At 33.0% G+C, this 18,315-nt stretch overlaps 2 protein-coding genes across 3 annotated transcripts in view; both read left to right on the top strand.

Annotated features, from left to right (window-relative positions):
• Positions 1 to 18,315, top strand: part of LOC139099640 (Kv channel-interacting protein 4-like) — a 69,412-nt gene that overhangs the window by 42,181 nt on the left and 8,916 nt on the right. For both annotated transcript variants that reach the window (XM_070652160.1, XM_070652158.1), the window contains exons 3-5: positions 3,246 to 3,440; positions 9,328 to 9,401; positions 9,589 to 9,801. In XM_070652160.1, coding sequence (XP_070508261.1) covers positions 3,246 to 3,440; positions 9,328 to 9,401; positions 9,589 to 9,801 — 482 coding nt within the window. The remainder of the gene's footprint in view (positions 1 to 3,245; positions 3,441 to 9,327; positions 9,402 to 9,588; positions 9,802 to 18,315) is intronic.
• On the top strand, positions 11,502 to 17,537 carry LOC139099582 (uncharacterized). Its single transcript, XM_070652091.1, has 2 exons — positions 11,502 to 13,379; positions 13,443 to 17,537. The coding sequence occupies exons 1-2, from the start codon at positions 11,880 to 11,882 to the stop codon at positions 17,535 to 17,537; spliced, it is 5,595 nt and encodes a 1,864-aa protein (XP_070508192.1). The 5' UTR covers positions 11,502 to 11,879.

Below are 18,315 nucleotides of genomic sequence, written 5' to 3'. Positions count from 1 at the left end.
TCTTCACTGAATAATATTCCTTGTTATGATGTTTTCTTCATCCTAACAAACTCCTGTCAAATAGTGATGGATTTCCCCCAGTAAATTTTACCTCTTATCTGACTAACAATAAGATAGCTGCTGCTGGTACTTTCTGAATTCTGAGTGGGATTTTCTAAAAGAAAACTTTATATGCATGACAGGATAGAGTTGATACATTGTTGTTTGTAAGGATAAATATAAACATGATGTAAGGATCTTGAATTTATCTTATGGGAAAATTGGAAGAATGTCGACGATTTGTTTGAAAAGTTGGTTGGGAGATAAACAGCAGATTAATATTATGAAAGGTTGTGGAACCAAAAAAAGAATTTTTAAGAGATTTTACTTCGAATTTAAAAAGCCCGTACGATAGAGGTCATTAAGATGTTCTTAAAAGCAATAGTTGCTTGATGTTGTCAATTCCAATATATTGTCTAAATGACTCTGAGATGCCGAAAATTACATAATAAGGTTTAGATTATCTAAAAAGCACAAGGAGTAAAAATGGCCGAAAATTCGGCAAGAGACCAACTTAATCTCAGATCAGATTCGAATAAATCCGTGCTCAGGCTGCAGTCAAATCGCCCCATGTCGAATTTTCGGCCATTTCTACATCATGTGCTTTCCGGATTGGACAATGTCGCTAAATTTGCGACCAGAGTTGCGATGACAAGTACCTGTCACAAGTAAATGTGACAGGCGAGACCTGCGATAGGTCAGGCCTGTCACAGCCAAATCTGTCTGCCTGTCAACGACCTGTGACAGATGGACTGTTTATTTTGACCTGTCACAGATTGCAACTCTGTTTGCGACACCAATGGACATAACTTACCCAGAGAGCTTTTAACGCTACGTCAAAGATCTATTACTTGTCTATTACGAACATAAATTGGAACCCGCCTCTATTTGGCAACTTCATCGAAGCTTCATTTGTGTCATTCGGAACATTTTAAGCTTTAAAACAACTTTAAAATCCAAACACATAGCAAACTCGAAGTCAACTTTTCCATACAAAATCCGAGTCGATTTTAAGCTAAGGCTCATAGAGTTCACAAGAACTTTGAACTCCGTGGTATAATCAGCTCCTAGCTAAATTCAAATCTCAGCTAAATTGCAAATTGTCATGCTCGAGTAAGATACTGTTTAATATCAAATCATCATTGCCAGTTCCACAATTAGTGATAATTATCATATCTAATCTCTCAATTTGCTGTAAATTGCTCAAAATAATATTCTATTTGAGTAATTCTTCCAAATACTCTGATAAAGAACCAATTATCACAACAGTTGTCAAAACTTTCAAACAAATAGCTCCGAGCTGAATTTTGTAATAATTTTTACTTCTTGAAATAAGCGATAAAGTTCATTAGAACGAAGGAAAAAAGTATAGCTCAAAAAATCAGCTGCAAAACATAATGAGAAAAATTATTTTTCATGTCTCAATGCCCAAGATAATTTAATATCATTTTCATAATTTAAAGTGCTCAACCATTCGTATTCTCATAATTTTATCATTCAGTTGTTAATGCTTTTAAAGCTTGCTGAGCTAAAAATAGCTCAGAGAAGCTTTAATCTTTTATGAAAATATTCATCATCAGCACGAGTTTTTGATGAATTTTCAAGCAGTCTATTTCACTTCTGTCAATTATCTCAGTTGCCGTAAATACAAAAGTTTCAAACTCGAATGAGGCACACAATCATATAAAGCACACGTTAACCCATTAAAATCCGAGATTATAAAACGCACATTCGAGTTCGAGAACAATACATGAATTATGTGTCTTATAAAAGTTTTAAATCTCCAAGTCTCATGACATCAATGTGACCTTTTTAAGCCTCTACTCATTTTACCGATAATCAGAACTTTACGACGACGCACAAAAGTCCTTGAATGATGTGAATGAGTGTTGATGAAATTTGTTGGTGGAGGAAATAATTTTGGAATGGACGTAAGGGGCTTATTTAGGAGGCGATGGTTAAGGGGTTAAATTCTTCATTTTTTTGGGGGTTTTTGAGACGATATTCCCAAAACCCCCTAAAATATTGCAACTCATACAAATAAATTTCAAATACCCTTCCTTAACATCTTTTTGGTTACACCCCTAGTGGACAAAGATCGCATTTGAACCGGTCAGAATTTTTGGATTTTTGAGTCAATTTTGTGATTGTAGATGCAGTTTGGGAGCATTTTAATTGAAGATTGTTTGTGAATGACTTCCAATTTATTTTAAAGTAGATGGGATATGGAGCTGAGTGACATACTCCGAGCCACACAAGGTTAAATGTGTAAGTCATTAGAAACTACGCAAAGTCTAAAGCTCAATTACCCTAACTTTTAGATTTTTGAGACTGTATTAATCAGTGTTGGTCAACCTATGTACCGCGGCACATTGAATCCTTTTGAATCCTTTTGTTTGTATGGAGTGCTGCAACTTTAAGTTGCATGTTGTTTGCCATCAACTATAAAGGGCCAGCCATAAACTGTGGGTATGATGAATTTCCTGTATTTTAGTTGCACAGGCCTTCAATGTTCGACTGTATCATAATGTTCATCCGAGGCTACAGGCCTCCGATTTTGGATGAACGTTAATATTTTGTTAAATTCCATAGAAGCAACCTAGTAGAATAGTAAGATGGGGGTCATTCGTGAAAGGCAGTGGAAGTAACTGAGAAGTAACTTAGTTACATCTGAGAAAGTCAGACGCTTTTTAAGAATGTAAAAAAGCTAAAATTACGAACTATACAGTATGCAATTAAAATATTCAACATTGTAACCAGCTGTAACTCAAAAAGCTACTTAACCCAATTACAATCAAGTTCCTCAGTCACAAAGCCAACCAGTCACAACAACAACAAAAAAAACTTTCGTCCTTACAAAAAATAAAATCCACTAAAAAATTATGAAACCGCATAAAAAAACTAAACAAAAGAAGAGTGTAGCTTCATATCATCAACATATAAAGCACCATCAAGTCATCAAGCACCATGCTGTGTGTTTCAAAATAATTATTTTAATGAATGCTTCAAAAAAGCTGAAAAAAAAATGTCGTGGGGGAATTTTATTTCTTGTTCATACAAAAATTTGTGCTGGCTTCACATGAATACATAATTTAATCTTTATCATCAGCTCATCCTTTTGTTTCTTTCATTCCTCTGTTTTTATATCCACAACCGTTATTTACAGTTTCTATTTTTTTAAACCTCCCCTTTTTTTGTATTTACAGAAGGTTGCGAGGAAGAAGATTTAATACTGCCAGTACGCTATTATCCTGAATCATTGTCGGGCCTCAGTAAGGCTACTAAATTTTCCGAGGACGAGATAAAGCGAATGTATCGTTCATTTAAAGCATCATGTCCAACTGGATTTATAAAGGAGGAGACTTTTAAAGAAATTTATTCGCAATTTTTTCCATTTGGAGGTTTGTATGATGAATTTTTTGTTATAAATCTATTGAAATTGTAGTGTAATAGAAAGGTCATAAGGACGGAACAGTCTGTGTTGCTTTTAGCCTTTGCCATAATAGAACATATTAGGTAGGGGTCCGAATGACGGATATCCGTACCGTCCGTTACCGGTAATTACCGGTAATATCCATTACCGTTACCGTTCATTTCTATGGATTATCCAGCGGTAACAGATTTTTAACGAATTTTTAAAAATTCATATATTAAGACCGCAGTTTAGTTTTTTTTAAGGGTAAAAAAGTTATTTTTAGACATTTTTAATTTTTTAAAACTTTTAGTTGACTCTGCAGTTTTGTTAAAATTTGTTTGAAAGTGTTTTAAACTAACATATATTGAGGATATTTCCAAAAGAATTTTTAAACTTGTCAATTCCAAGATATATAATTTTCAAAGTCAAATGTAATATTTGGTCACATTTTTTCGCCTAAATTTTACCCTAAATATTCGGACATTTATAGTCGGAATATACGGATATTACCGGTAATCACCGGTAATTACCGGTAAATATCCGTTACCGTCAAATCCCGATTACCGGTAATTTTCGGACCCCTAATATTATTAGGTCAATAAGCCTGAAACAAATTTTTGATTCTAGCTAGGACATTAAATACTCTTAGGAAATGTTAGGGAAGCCATGGACAGTTGATCTGTGCCCGATCGGCACATATTGAAATGTTGCCACCACGGCGACGACTCGGTCGTATACTTAAAGGCAAGTGGCTGCCACTTGGCAAATTTGGTTGTTTTCGCCAAGTGTCAGCCACTTGGCTTTAAGTATACGACCGAGTCGTCGCCGTGGCGGCAACATTTAGATTTCAACAAAGAATAGCCATTTTAGACCTCCGTCACCCACTAAAATATTTAAAAACGAAATCATGATTCAAAATTTAAATCCCTAATAAACTTATAAACCCGTCTATGCGGTTCATACCCTAATAGACTGAAAGGTTGTCTTCGTGGTACAAAAATACCACTGCGATACCTAAAAGCGTTCTTTTTGCCGCTTAAGGATAGTTTCCAAACGTTCCTTTAGTCCACTGAACATAGGATATATTCACTTATGCCGTTCATTAATTAAGGGGGCCTTTAGTCTTGTGATGTTTTAAACCAGGTGTATCTTGAAGTATGATACTCAAAAAAATTTAGCATGGTACACTTAAAGAATCCTTTATGAATCACCAATGTGTCAAGGCCCACAGTTTCGACACGATTGCTTTAATTAAAATGGCTATAGGTATGATTATTTATGCAGACCAGAGTTGTCCCACCCATTGATTTCCTTCAAAAGGTTGAAAATATGTTACAAACAATGTCTTTATATAGGCACAAGACTGACTTTAAAGTCCAAACTTTTTCTAGGACGTCAAGTGGACAAAGTTATGTTAGAACTTGGCATTAACTTGGCATTAACTTGACATCAACTGGACATTAACTTGCCATTGACTTGTCATAACGGGTCATAACGTATTTTTGTGCACTCCGATCTGCTATAGAATACACAACGAACAAGAAATATCCATGCTATCTGTAAAGGACAAATCTTAATTTTATTCCACCACAAAACTTCCATCCCCCCATCCCATAAAAAAAAATAAATCAATTCCAATTCTCATTTTCATAAATATTATTCTTCGTTAGTCATGAATGCTTCTTATTGACTTGTTGTACATCTTTCATGCGAATGATTTATTTGAAAATAAAAGGTATAATCCTCATCAAATATTGTATATCCAATGAAAATGAAATAAAAACTTCTCTGAGATAAATACTTAAGGTAGATAAATAGCTTTAATAAATAGAAAAATTTGACTTAAATGTTAGGATAGAACATTAATATTAGAGCAGAAGCATGAAACATCCAGACTAGAAATTTCCATTTTTCATCAGATTTATTTATTGCGTATTATTGTTCGAACAAAAATGGAATTTATTATCCACTTTAGGCGGCTGAGTGGATTGGCGGAATTTATTAATGTTAAGAGTCAATATTTTTTTTAGAAAGGCATTTAAAGAGATTGAAGCTGACAGATTTATTTTTATGTATGGATTTTTGAATGTCATTTTGACAACGATTCAGATGTCATCTTGAGATGATCGTGGGTTTTTGATGAATTTGGCGTGATTATAACGTGAATCTTATGCTAGATGTATTGTCGCAGCATTTGATTCAACAATTGCCAGTCAAGTTGATGCTGGATTCAAGAAATATTAATTAAATTCAATGTTCAAGTGGCATATTGCAGCAAATTTCAATTTTCTTCGTCACGGTGACATCAGATGACTCCTCATGCCTCAGAGGAGATCTCCCATTACCGCTGCAACTTCCTAGCGAAATTGTTGGACAGCTCAAGATGTGCAGCTGCAAGTTCCTCTTCAATCTGTCTAGCATTCTCTTACAAAGTCGAATATCCAATATCCAGCAGGCAAATAACAGAGTAAGCTGAATTAGATACTTTCGAGCATGCTCATCTAGTATATTTAAAATAAGCAAGCTATCGAAAGCATGGTCTATGCCTGCTATGGAAAGCTTTATAAACTCAACGTATATCAAATCACATGTCCAAATAAAATCCAAGTCGACATCAAGCTTTGCAAAAACCTTTAAGCTTATTCATCATCCATCTAATAATATACCAAGCACAAATAGGTCATAAAGCTATAATACCCGCGAGAATTCAATTAAAACATCCATCACACCCCCAAATCTGTGCCATAATCACAAAAACAATCTTAATGACATCACTTTCACTAGTTTGTCTTCTTCTTTTGTGTCGTTAGGGAGAATTCAGAAATTACGTAACGGTGGAAAAAGCTTTTAGACTTCCGTAGGTTCTTTTAGGGGTCATTCATTAATTACGTCATCTTTCTAAGGCATAGAGAGGGAGAGGGAATCGGGAATTTTGCAACAGTTTACAGTAAGAGGGGAATGAAGGATCCAGAGTCATTATAATGTTAAACGACATAAGCGTACGACCCATCATTCTCCTATATTCCTCATGTTAATATTCCATGCTATGAATGCCTAAATAAAAGAGAAATTTCACATAGTGGCATATAAAATAAGAAATAACTTAGGCGTAAAAATAGACAAAAGGAAATAATTTCCAATTCTATGATTATCAAAAGGCACATTATGAGTAAAGTGCTTAACGGAAAGTCAAAGGCATCCACAATGTGATATACGATATGTTAGACTTTATATACGAAAGAATTTTTTAATTTATTTTCTTTGCTGTTGATCTTCTGTATTTCTCTCTCTCTCTGATATTATCATTATAGTGAATGTACAGCACATAAAAGAAATAAATAGGATGATAAACTTTCCCATCTTTTTTTCTGATTCATATAAGTATGTAGTGTAAATTTATAAACTTGAATGTTGAATGTTGTGATTCAGAGGGGTAGTAAGGAGATTTTGGATGGACAATGTTGTGGAAATTGTAGATTTTTTCTAGGAATAGCCACAAGTCTGGGGTCGATTTCTCCGGTGAGTAGTGGTTCGGTACGGTACAGCATATTACGGTATGGCACATTGGAACACCGGGAATCATACTGTGGTACACCAGGCTAGGTAAAGTGGTACCGTTTCACTGGTGTGCCTGTAGCTTAAAGTATCTTCCTTCTTATTTCGCTGGCCGAACAGATCAACTGTAATCCATGGCCTCCCTCAGATGGGGCCTAAAACTGGTTCTATCGCCGGCATCCGCCTGTCAATTGCCAATACAAAATGCAATGCTGCCTCTATCGACAGCTACCTTCTAGGAGTTTTTCGGTCTACCACATGAACTCCCTTAGACGTCTCCTAGAGCTAGTTCTATCGCTGACTACCGTCTGTCAATTACCCATGCCATAATATCTCTTTCATCAGATTCTCTCAATGAGCTATTAAGATGCGTACAGTACCACCATCGGAGAAATCGACTCCTCAATATCTGAAATGTAGGATATGCAAGCCTACAGTTTCCGTTCGAAATCAAGATTAAGAAAATTACATGAAAATTATGGATAATTTTGTCATCGATGTGGTCGAGGCTTATCCCTAATCGAAAGGCCCCCCTCTAGTGACCCCCCTCTGATTCCTATCCTGACTGTCCTTTTTTGTATATTTTGTTGGTGCAGTAGGACATCCAGATAAAAGAGAAATGAGAGAAATAAACTTTTTTAATACTCATCCACCCATGAGAAGGAACAGCAAAAAAAAAAATGTTAAAATTGTTTTCCGTAATAACAAAGGAATGAATTTTATGTTCACATGTTGTTTTTATTTAATGAAACACAACAGAAAAAAAAATTGAAATAAAAACTTGCTCTAGCCACTAGAGGGAAATAAAAAAAAATCAGGACACGAGATTTAAAAGAGACGTAGCATAAGCAAATTTTTTTTAGAAGCACTTTAAAGGTCATGTTTACCACAAAATTTCTATTTGTTCATCCTTTGATCCAGTGCAATGTTTCATAAAAGTTTGATGGCATGTATAATTTGGAAAGGGATTGAGTAATTGACAAAGCATATGTAGTCTTTGTGGATTAAATAATTAAAAATATTGTGAATGAAAAAGTTTTTGGTGTGGATTTTTAATGCTGGTAGATTTTTCATATTATTGGCACTATAAGCAAGGGATACATACCTTATTATTATTCAATTTTAGGACATTGCTGGATTACCTACAAACATAGCTAATAATCTACATGCCAACAATTTGTTAGGTATATAGATTCACAAAAATAAAATTTCTGTCTCGATTCTAATCCAAAAACAGGTGTTTATTGGCAAAACATGACAATTTTGTAGCACAATCATAAACATGTGAATAATTTCAGAGGCATAGAATGTAGCATACCGCAGAATGCAATTTTCAAAATTGAGTATGCAGGAAGAGAATTCGGATAACCTTTGTGAACCTAGACTACTTTGCATACCATAAATCAAAAATGTGAATTTTTGTAATACTTAAAAAGTTGCAATATGGCTGTAGTGTCCGAGCAAAGTGAAATCTGAGGTATCGAGCCAATTAAAGGTGAATGTGCCAGTGCGAGAATAAGGACTCTATGGTCGAATGGTTAGACAACAGACAACAGGGTTAGACAACAGGGTTTGATTCCCACAATTATTTTCATACCCGAAAAGCACAAATTGGATAATCAATCCAAAATCCGATCCTGACTAGATTCTGACTAGGTGCTGGATTCAATCGGATAGCCCAAATTGATCTATTCGGGATACGGTATCGTAAACATGACAAAGATTTGCACTATTCTCATGTCATTACAGTTGAATAACCAAATAGAAACTACCTCAAGAAAGTAGTGTGGGATTTTTGTCCCAATAATGCTCCCCTGGCTACGATGCCTCTGAGCCATATAGTAACTATAACTTTACTATTTTGATGTTTTCACAGAACTTTTCAAACTACTTGATAGTCAGCAATTAAGTATCCCATAGCGTGCTACTCAGACAACAACACCTTTTTCAATTATAAACTTCATTGCCTCACGGGTTATTAATACAATATGTAGAAACAGTCATTGAACATCTGCTTGATCAAAAATTCAATTTAAAAAATTCCCATTCAATCACAATCGTAAATTCAATTAGCAGTCATAGCAGGAGAAACTTTCTCAAAAATTGTCTCATGATAATTCGCAGCACTTTCAACTCATTGTCCCGCATCTATGCAGATAAAAAAAGAAGCACAAGAAACTTTTGATATTTTTGTATGAAATTAAAAAGAACGATGCCGCAATGCATCGAAAATGAAAGAAGGAAGAATAAAATGAAATAATTTAATAGAATTTAAAGCATATCATGATAAAGTTCTCTTATTTTCTGTCTCATTGCAGCTAGTACAGCACAATATGCACATTATGTATTCAATTCAATAGATAGGGACTCAAATGGAAGCGTGAGCTTTGAGGTAATAATGATACAATTTGTAGATAATGTGTGACTATTTATCGCATATTAATGCACCATTTTACGGCATATCCTCATATATCTGTTTTATCTATGACATGAATATGTGAGATTATGCAAGTGAAAATGGAAATAACAATTTATGACTTCATTAATAATTAATGTCCAAATAAATTATTTAAATCTAGGAATTTGTTATTAATTTGTCAACCCTCTCACGTGGCAGCCTCAATGAGAAACTAGAATGGACTTTTCAACTTTATGACGTCAATGGTGATGGATATATATCGAAAGAGGAAATGACTGAGGTGATGACATCGGTTTATGAATTAATGGGAAAAATCTCGGAAGGATGTAAAGAGGAAAGTCAAATCAAAGCAAAAGTTGAGAGTATGTTTAAGGTATGTATATGGTTATATCCATTTAAACCTTTTATTAAGATATTCATAAACAGCATCCATTCATCTCATAGTATTTTCATTTTGAAGTAGTTTTTTATGTATTTTATAAATTGAATGGAGGTGGAGTAAGTAAAGGATTTATAGTTTGTTTGGTCGTGATCTATTTGAGAGATTTCTAGACACATTCGATGCTTTATCCTATCTATAGTATTTTGAACCAAAAAAGGGGATTGATACTCAATCGAAATTCCATTACTTGAGTGTTGAGCACTTAGTAAATTATTGGAAGTATTTTAAGAAACTTGAGTACTAAGTAGAGTTTCTGAAAAACGGCCGTTAACAGCTGTTTTTCCGTTTTTCGTTGACGGCTTCAGAATCCATACTCACACACTTCAAAAGGATGCGAAAGAAGCAACACGGTCCATCCATACACAAGGAAAAAGATGTATTGATGCTCCAAAAGCAACATTGCATAGAATGGTTATTATGCTCTGTCATTATGTCATTTTCTGTTAAATAAAAGGATTTATTTTCTACGATATCTAATTTACCGCACTTTTTTGAATAAATTTTATGTTAATAACATGTTATCTAAATGATGACGATTTTAAGAGATGTGTAGTGATTTTTGGGTGTAGTTTTGTGTTGATATCATCAGACTCAGTCGATATATTTTATAAAGAAAATTAAAAAAAAATCTTAAAATTGTGAATAATATTTTTGAATTATAAAATTTGTGAATTTTGTCGGACTTTTGCAGTTTATAACATTAAATTAGTGTAATCTTAAGAGCAGTGTAAGCATTTTTTGTTCTGAATTTTATTGTAAATTAGCTACAATTTTTGGGTGAAAAAACTAGTTTGGGGTCGTTCATTTGTTACGTGACAGACTTTTTAAAAAAAGAAAAATTGCAATTAATAGGAATTTTATTGTTTAAATTTACCAAAGTTTATAAAAATTGAATATCCCACATTCAGGAGAGGAGACGTAATCATTGAACGGCCCCAAAGTGTAAAAATGGTGAACGATAAAATAAAAAAAAATAAAAATAGACGTTGGCATAAAATATGCAAAAATCTAGTTTCGTCCATGCTACGGACATGTCGAAATATCCGGTAATTTTGTTGTTGAAACAATTGCATTAATTTCGTCATAAAAGTAGGGCGGCCATCTGCTGTATTTTTGCCGGGACGCTGCTGTACTTTTCAGCCTTGCTGCTGTGTCCCGACAAAGCCTCAAAATGTCCCGATTTTTCAAGAAGTTAAAGACTCCATACAAATTTTGGAATTTTTAACAAATTTTGAACATTTTCCTTTTGAAGGATTCAAGCTCAAGACTGAAAATATATTTTTCGAAATTTCAATCATATTTGACAATTTTTAGCTTCTTTCTACCGAAAATTAACAAGTTATTTGCATTATAAGACTCTAAATAGTCCAAAAGTACCCCAATAGTGCCAAACTTAGATATGTGCCGATTTTTTCAGTGACCCTACCTAACAGTCGACACTGAAATGTCCGTAGCATGATGTCGTCATTGTTTCTTGATAGTTTTTATGATGAAAGATTTTTCATTATTTTAACGTGTTGTCTAACTTTAAGGCTCAGATCTTTACCTTTACTTGTAATAATTAAGCATGTTATTAGTTACAAAATGGTCTGAATGGTAGAGGTTTGGCTTGGGTTCAATCCCAGGTCATGTCTAATTTTCGAAGCTCTTTTACCATTTTACTGTTCGTGTGTTTGGTGCAGTTTTGAGGTCTTTGGCACTTAATGTGTCTCCACTGCTAGGTATACAAGAATAAACTAATATCTGGATGATTTTCTTTACGAAATCTTGAGCACATGAATTGTAACTGGATATATTGTAGGGTGTATCTGGTCTTATGAAGTACTCGTGTCTTTAAAATATTTAGAGCTTGCAAGTGATTCGAATTCTACTATAAACTGTAGGTCTAAAGGGTGTGGTACAACAGATAAGGTTGCAAGCATTATAATTTTATACTCCACATCTGTCCTTCAGCTACTCTACACCAAATTTCAAAAATTGTTCTGTTTTTTTTAAAATAGCTCTTAACAATGTCTGACGAGTTTTATGAACAAGGTAGCAGCTCGAAATCTGATGTGGTCAATGAGCCTCAAAGATTAGCACCAAATATTCTAAATAATACAAATTTAATCAAAATTGATGAAAAATTCATCCATAAAATACAAAAAGGAAGCAAAAATGTCACCAAAGATGTAAAAGATTCCTGTAAAGTCCTTCATTTCTCACCTGAATGGAGTTTTGAGGAAGTTTTGATGAAAATCGATGGATTGGATCCCAAAGAATATCCACAAATCTACATTTTTGTCATTGATGCCGAATTAAATGCAAAAAATCAGGAAGAATGGTCATCAAAAGTTGCAAATTTCCAGCAGATGTTGCACAAATTTGGCAGTAACCGTCCAATAATCCTTCAACTAAAATCAAATGAGAAAAATGAATTAAATTTTTTCTACAAAGAGGAAGACTCGAGTCAGTTCATTGACATTGATCAGACACAAGAAGCATTTGATGATCTTAATCATTTCCCATCATTTTTCTGCAAATTTTTGAACAATAAATTCAACAATTTTGAGGAAGATTTTCCTTCCTCCTTATCACAGCTTCAAAACCGTTCACTTATTCTGAGATTTGTGCAGGGTTTAGCTTTATCTGAGTCATTTTTTGGAAGCTTAATATTGAAAATCGCAGAAAGTGGAACAATATCTGAATTTATTGCTGCTCTGGATTCACCATTTGACAGCAAAGGATCAATATTCAGCAATAGATCACAAAAGTATATTGCAGTTGAATTTAAAGATGAAAATTCAGAAAATAATGACTCAGCTCTATTCAGAGCAGTTCAAAATAAGAATTCTGAAGTCACCTACTACTTGATAACTTATTGGACTCATTTAATTCAATTTAATCATCAAGTTAAAATATCAACAGCTGCATTTGAGACAGGGCAATTTGATGTACTGTGTGACTTATTAGATGTTGCTGACTTTCCATTTCCAAATGATTTTAAGGTCGATTCTGTTGATCATGAAGGTCTTAAAAGCATAATCGCCAAAAGAAGAAGCCTTACTACCGCTATCAGTAACGATGATATTCACAATCTTGAAGAATTTATCAATGAAAATCCAAGCCTCAAGTTTGTCTATAATGTCAACAATAAGTCAGCATTAAAACAAGCTGTAGATGCTTCAAACATTAAATTCTACGTTTTTTTAAAGTTTCGTGGATTCGATTCAAAAAATCCGAATGAAAATTTTGATGAAGCAAACGGAAAAGCTGATAAGTATGCAGTACAGCAGAGGAAACAAAACATAATCGAAGGGCTTGTTGATGATCAAATATCTGTAAATTCATTATGTAATAGATCATTAATTCACAATAAAAGAATCAGCAAGGAACAAGAGAAAGACTACAGAATTAAAATTCGAAGCTGGTTTGAAGATATCAATAAGATTAATAATGGAAAAGTGTTCCTTGATGTTGCAGCGTCATGTGATCGGTTAAAAATTTTATTTGACTTTGATAATGACACAGTAAGTTAGACAAGCTTTAGTTGACATTGAATAGCTTTTAAATTATAATTTTAACATTTGTAGGTTGAGAATGCAAGCATAACTGGACATACTTCATCTGGATCAACATACCCAATTTCGAAATGGATTTTTATTGGTGCTAAATTGACTGATCAAGATGGTAATCAGCGAGGACAGAAAATAAAAGGAGTTTTGGCTCACGAATTGTGTCATTATGTCATGAAATTGGTGTATGACAACGATGAGAATCCATACTATGAGCACAGAGCAGATTTGAAGGAAATGTTTGAGGCAATTGTCCTGGAAATAAACAGGTGGACAGCAGAGGATGCAGAAAGCATAGATGATCAGTGCAATGGAATAGTTTCAACAGTTTTCACACTTTACAATGTCGAGGACTTCCATGCAGAGTTGATCGTCAGATTTGTTCATTTTTCGGTAGAATTTGATGATCGCCCAGAACAACTGGAACTTATCGTGAATACTTACGAAAGATTAGTCAATTATTGGCAGAATCAAGTCATACCAGAGATGCAGAATTATTTACTTAGAAATAAGGAAGTCATAAAACTGAATAGATTGGCGGAAAAGTTAAATAATATTTTAAAGCATCAAATTCAAGTTAATCCACGAAAAGAAATTGAAGAACTGATTAATAGTAAATTGGTCATTGTGACTACAAATCATCCACACCTTCTGTTTATTGACATCTGTAAGAATTTAAAGGAAAAATCGGGAAATTTAATGAATTCAAAAAATTTCTTCACTGAGCCTGAAAAGCTAATCAATCCGCAAATTTGGGAAGAATTTCGATACATTTGTTCAAATAATCAAGAATTAGGTATTTTTGTTGACTGTACACGAGTTGTTCCTAAATCTTTGGAAAATATTTTCATCAATAAAGAACTAAATTTCAGCTTCGTGGTTTCAAACGAGCAACAATCTGATGAATTGGTTAAAATTTGTAAGAGAAAAGGAATGAAAAATGAAACACGAATGGATATAAATTATAACTGGAGTGACTTGACAGATGAAAGTCAAAAATTGGTGCTGAAAACCAAAATAAATTTTCAAAATAATTTAGAACCAACATTAACGGAACTGATCCTATCTAATCATAAAACTGAGGAACCAACAACAAGTACAGCAGGAAATATTGACAAGGAAGTCATAGATGACCTGGTTGATGATCAGCTGTTGAATTTATTACTGGAAAATCTGCAAGTTCAAGTAAATACAAAAGAAAGTGACATTAAGTCTAAAGAACATTTTCAGTTTCTATACCAACCGAGAGACTTCATTAAAGAGACAGAAATTAAGTTAGAAATGGAAACTGAAAATCCTGATTCGAGAGCTGAAACATCAAATGATTTTTTTGACAAAATATGGAAAACTTTTAAACTAAATAAATCAAAAAGAGAAAATTTAAATCAAAAGAATATTGAATATCAAGATATTTCACAAGAACAAATCCTTTGGGAGGTCGAGAACCAACAATACGTCTTAATCTCAGATATAGCAGGGAATGGTAAAAGTTGGGCAATGAAAAACTTAACAAATGTCCTCCGAAAACGAAATCCAAAAAATTGGGTGACTTATGTGGATTTGAAGCAGTTCATTGACGAATTTAAGGCACAAGATAGCGAGCCTGAATTTTCCAGTTTTATGGTCGATCACATTTTAAAGTCACAAAAGCAATTTGAGGTCAAAATCTTCCAAAAAATGTACAAGGACGGCAAAGTTTTCATTCTTTTTGATGGATTTGATGAAATTGCTCCAAATTATGCTGAATTTGTCTCAAAATTAGCACAAAATTTTCAACATAATGGCGGTAATCAGCTGTGGATTGCAACTCGAGACTATTTTGAGGTTGATTTGAAGGAAAACTGCAAACTTAATGTGGCTTACAGTCTCAACAATATGACAGAGGATGAAGGAACGAAGTTGATAGTTAACAGCTGGATTCTTGATGATTTAATAAATTACAAAACTGTGCCGAAATCGAGGCAAGACTTTGAAAGTCATGTCAGAACATCACCGAAATATGAAATATATGAACAAAAAGCTGAACAATTAATTCAAAAAGCTTTAATTTCACGAAATAATTCAGTCGGTCTTCCTCAATTGTTCAAAATGATTGCTGTTGGATTCAAGGATGAAGAAAATGTTGTCAACTTGCAAGGATTAAAAATTTACATCAAATTCATAGAAATTCTGTACTTAAGATGGTCTCGTGGTAAAGGTCAGGTTAAAGAGCAGCAATATATCAATGTTCAACGAAACTTTACGTTAAAATTCTTTAACTTTCATCAATATCATGCAATCTTGAGTTTTTCTCCTAAGTTAGCTAAAATTTTGTTTCCTGGATATGACGGCAGTGAATGGAAAGATGCAGAAATCATCGCATGCGGCATGTTGACTATAATAAATGGAATAGTTTATTTCATCCACGAGACTATCCGTGAATATTTTGTTGCAGACGCAATTGTAAATGCATTGAAAAATCAACGAGGCAATGAAATTTCAAGTGCTTTAGATAAAATCATGATTGAGGATAAATTTGGAATTATTAAGAACTTCATTTTCCATGCCTGTAATGAAAAGGAAGTGCTGAAAAAGATAGAAACACAAGTGAAAAATTTGGTTTATTCCAACGGAAACTTCGGACTTTTTTTCACTCAAAGTCTTGAAAATCTTGCTGATTTTGGAATCGAAGTGCTGAAAAACGAAAATTATAGAAAAACAAAAGCTGTTTTAAATGAAAATGTGCGTGCTATTTCTCGTGGCACACAAAACTCAGAAATGTTTTTAAAATTCCAAGATTTTTTGCTTCATTTCTTCTCAAGTCAAGTTAATGATTTAAAGGAATTAATAATCCAATGCGAAGTCTTTCTAGGAATCATTAGCTCGAATTTGGACCTTGAAATTTTTAAGAATTTTGTAATAAAAATAGAAGAAAAAACTGATCAAAAATTTATCAGACAAGCACTAATGATGAAGAGTAATGAAATTTGGGAAGAAAACATTTTTTACTACTTCGCTGAATCTTCAAATGTTAAAGAAGTAAAAAAATTCCTAGAAATAATGGATAATTACTTGTCAGTCAATGAAATATTTGAATTAATGAAGAGATGCCACGATTATACACATAATATTTTCTATGTTTGTATTGACAAAACAGAAAGTAAAGAAAATCTCAAAATTTTGTGGACAGAAATTGAAAAATATTTTACAGATAAAGGAGTTCCAGAAAAATTTAAGGAACTTGTTAAGCGACGGGATTATGCATTTGATCAAACTGTTATTCTTGCTGCTGTTAAGTGTAACAACATGGAATTGCATCAGACAATGTGGGAACTTTTGCTCAAAATAATTGAAGATCGAAATGAACTGATGGATTTTCTGCAAAATGATTCATATAATTACAATTTTGTTAATGAACTTGTAAGAAGTAATAGAAATCCAGCAATAATTAAGTGGACATTCCAATTAATAAAAGATAAGTTGACTGATGCTCAATTAAGAGAAATTTTAAAATCAAAAAATTGGATGGAAATGAATTTACTTCAATCTGCTGCATATGAATCAAATTCTGATGAAGTTCTTCAATTTTTGTGGGAATTATTTCGTGACTTTTTTGAAAGTGATGAAAAGTTTTTGAAAATGCTCAAGGAAGGTGTTGGAATAAGAAAAAATATTCTTCATATTGTTGCAGAAAATTCATCAATTGAAGTTTTTGAGTTTATGATTCAAGAATTAGAAAAATTGGCATCAATTGATGATATCAAGGAAATGTTGAATAATTGTAGTAAATGGAATAGAAGTTTGTTGCATTCAGCATCAAGATTGAATAAGTCTTTAGAACTTCATCAAACTTTATGGAAAACTTTCCGAAAATATTTTGGATATTCAGAAATTTTGGAGTTCATAAATCATGTTGATTATGATGGAAATAATCTTTTATGCATTGTTGAAAAATATAACAGAAAAGAAATTATTGAACTGACGTGGAATGAAATTAAAAGTTTTTTGACCCAAGATGAACAAGTTGAATATTTAAAATTTAAATTAAAAAATCCAAGCTTAGATTTCCTTAAATTGTCTTTAAACTTATCTTTGGAAATTTTTAAACAACATATTTTAGATTTAATTTATTAATATTAAATACTTAACTCTGCTCTGTTTTTAAACTTAACTAAATAACTTTAAAATTGTGAATAAAATTTGTGAATTTTTTCGAAATTTTGCAGTTTAAAACATTACTTTAGTGTAATATTTACAGCAGTATAAGTAATGCCGTACAGATCAAGTGTGATCCATGGTCTTCCTCAGTCGGCACCTGAAGCTGGCTAATGCTTGCCAATTACCAATCTGAAATTGATGCATTCTTTTAAATAACAATTTTGGTTCAAATAACTAGCTTAGCTTGGCTAATGTCTTAAGTGTCTTTTGCTTTGTTATATACGCAATTATTCTTTGTGAAAAGGACCAATTTGGAGATAGACGTAAACAATATACCAAACGTTAAAAGGTTCTGGCAAAGCTCACATTCGTCGGGATATCAACTGATGTAAATTCAATTGAATTAATTAAAAAATTCACTTACTTCTGAATACTCTAGACATAAATCCATTGCAGCACGTAGCAAATGTCTAGATTATTGAACCCCACTCTGAAAAAATCCTAAAAATATTTACATTTTTTATATGTTTTTCATCCTTCCAATTCAACAGTCCCGTGTCTCTTGTAAGTGTTGATTTCTCAAAGGAAAATGCGTCACATCGCAGATCATCAAGCATAACATTTTAATTTAGTTCATTCGTACATAAATTCATTTATTTACTCCTTACACCCTCCAAGCTTCTTTTTCATATAATCCATTGCTTCTTTTTCAAGTTCATTCATTCATTTTAATCCGCATTTAAAAAAAAATTTC

The sequence above is a fragment of the Chironomus tepperi genome, unplaced genomic scaffold (genome assembly GCF_022539635.2).
Source record: "Chironomus tepperi strain 1889 unplaced genomic scaffold, CSIRO-AGI_Ctep_v1 contig_479, whole genome shotgun sequence".
NCBI classification, from domain to species: Eukaryota; Metazoa; Arthropoda; class Insecta; order Diptera; family Chironomidae; genus Chironomus; species Chironomus tepperi.
Note: the sequence above shows the minus strand (reverse complement) of the source record. Positions and strands in the feature narration are given on the sequence as shown.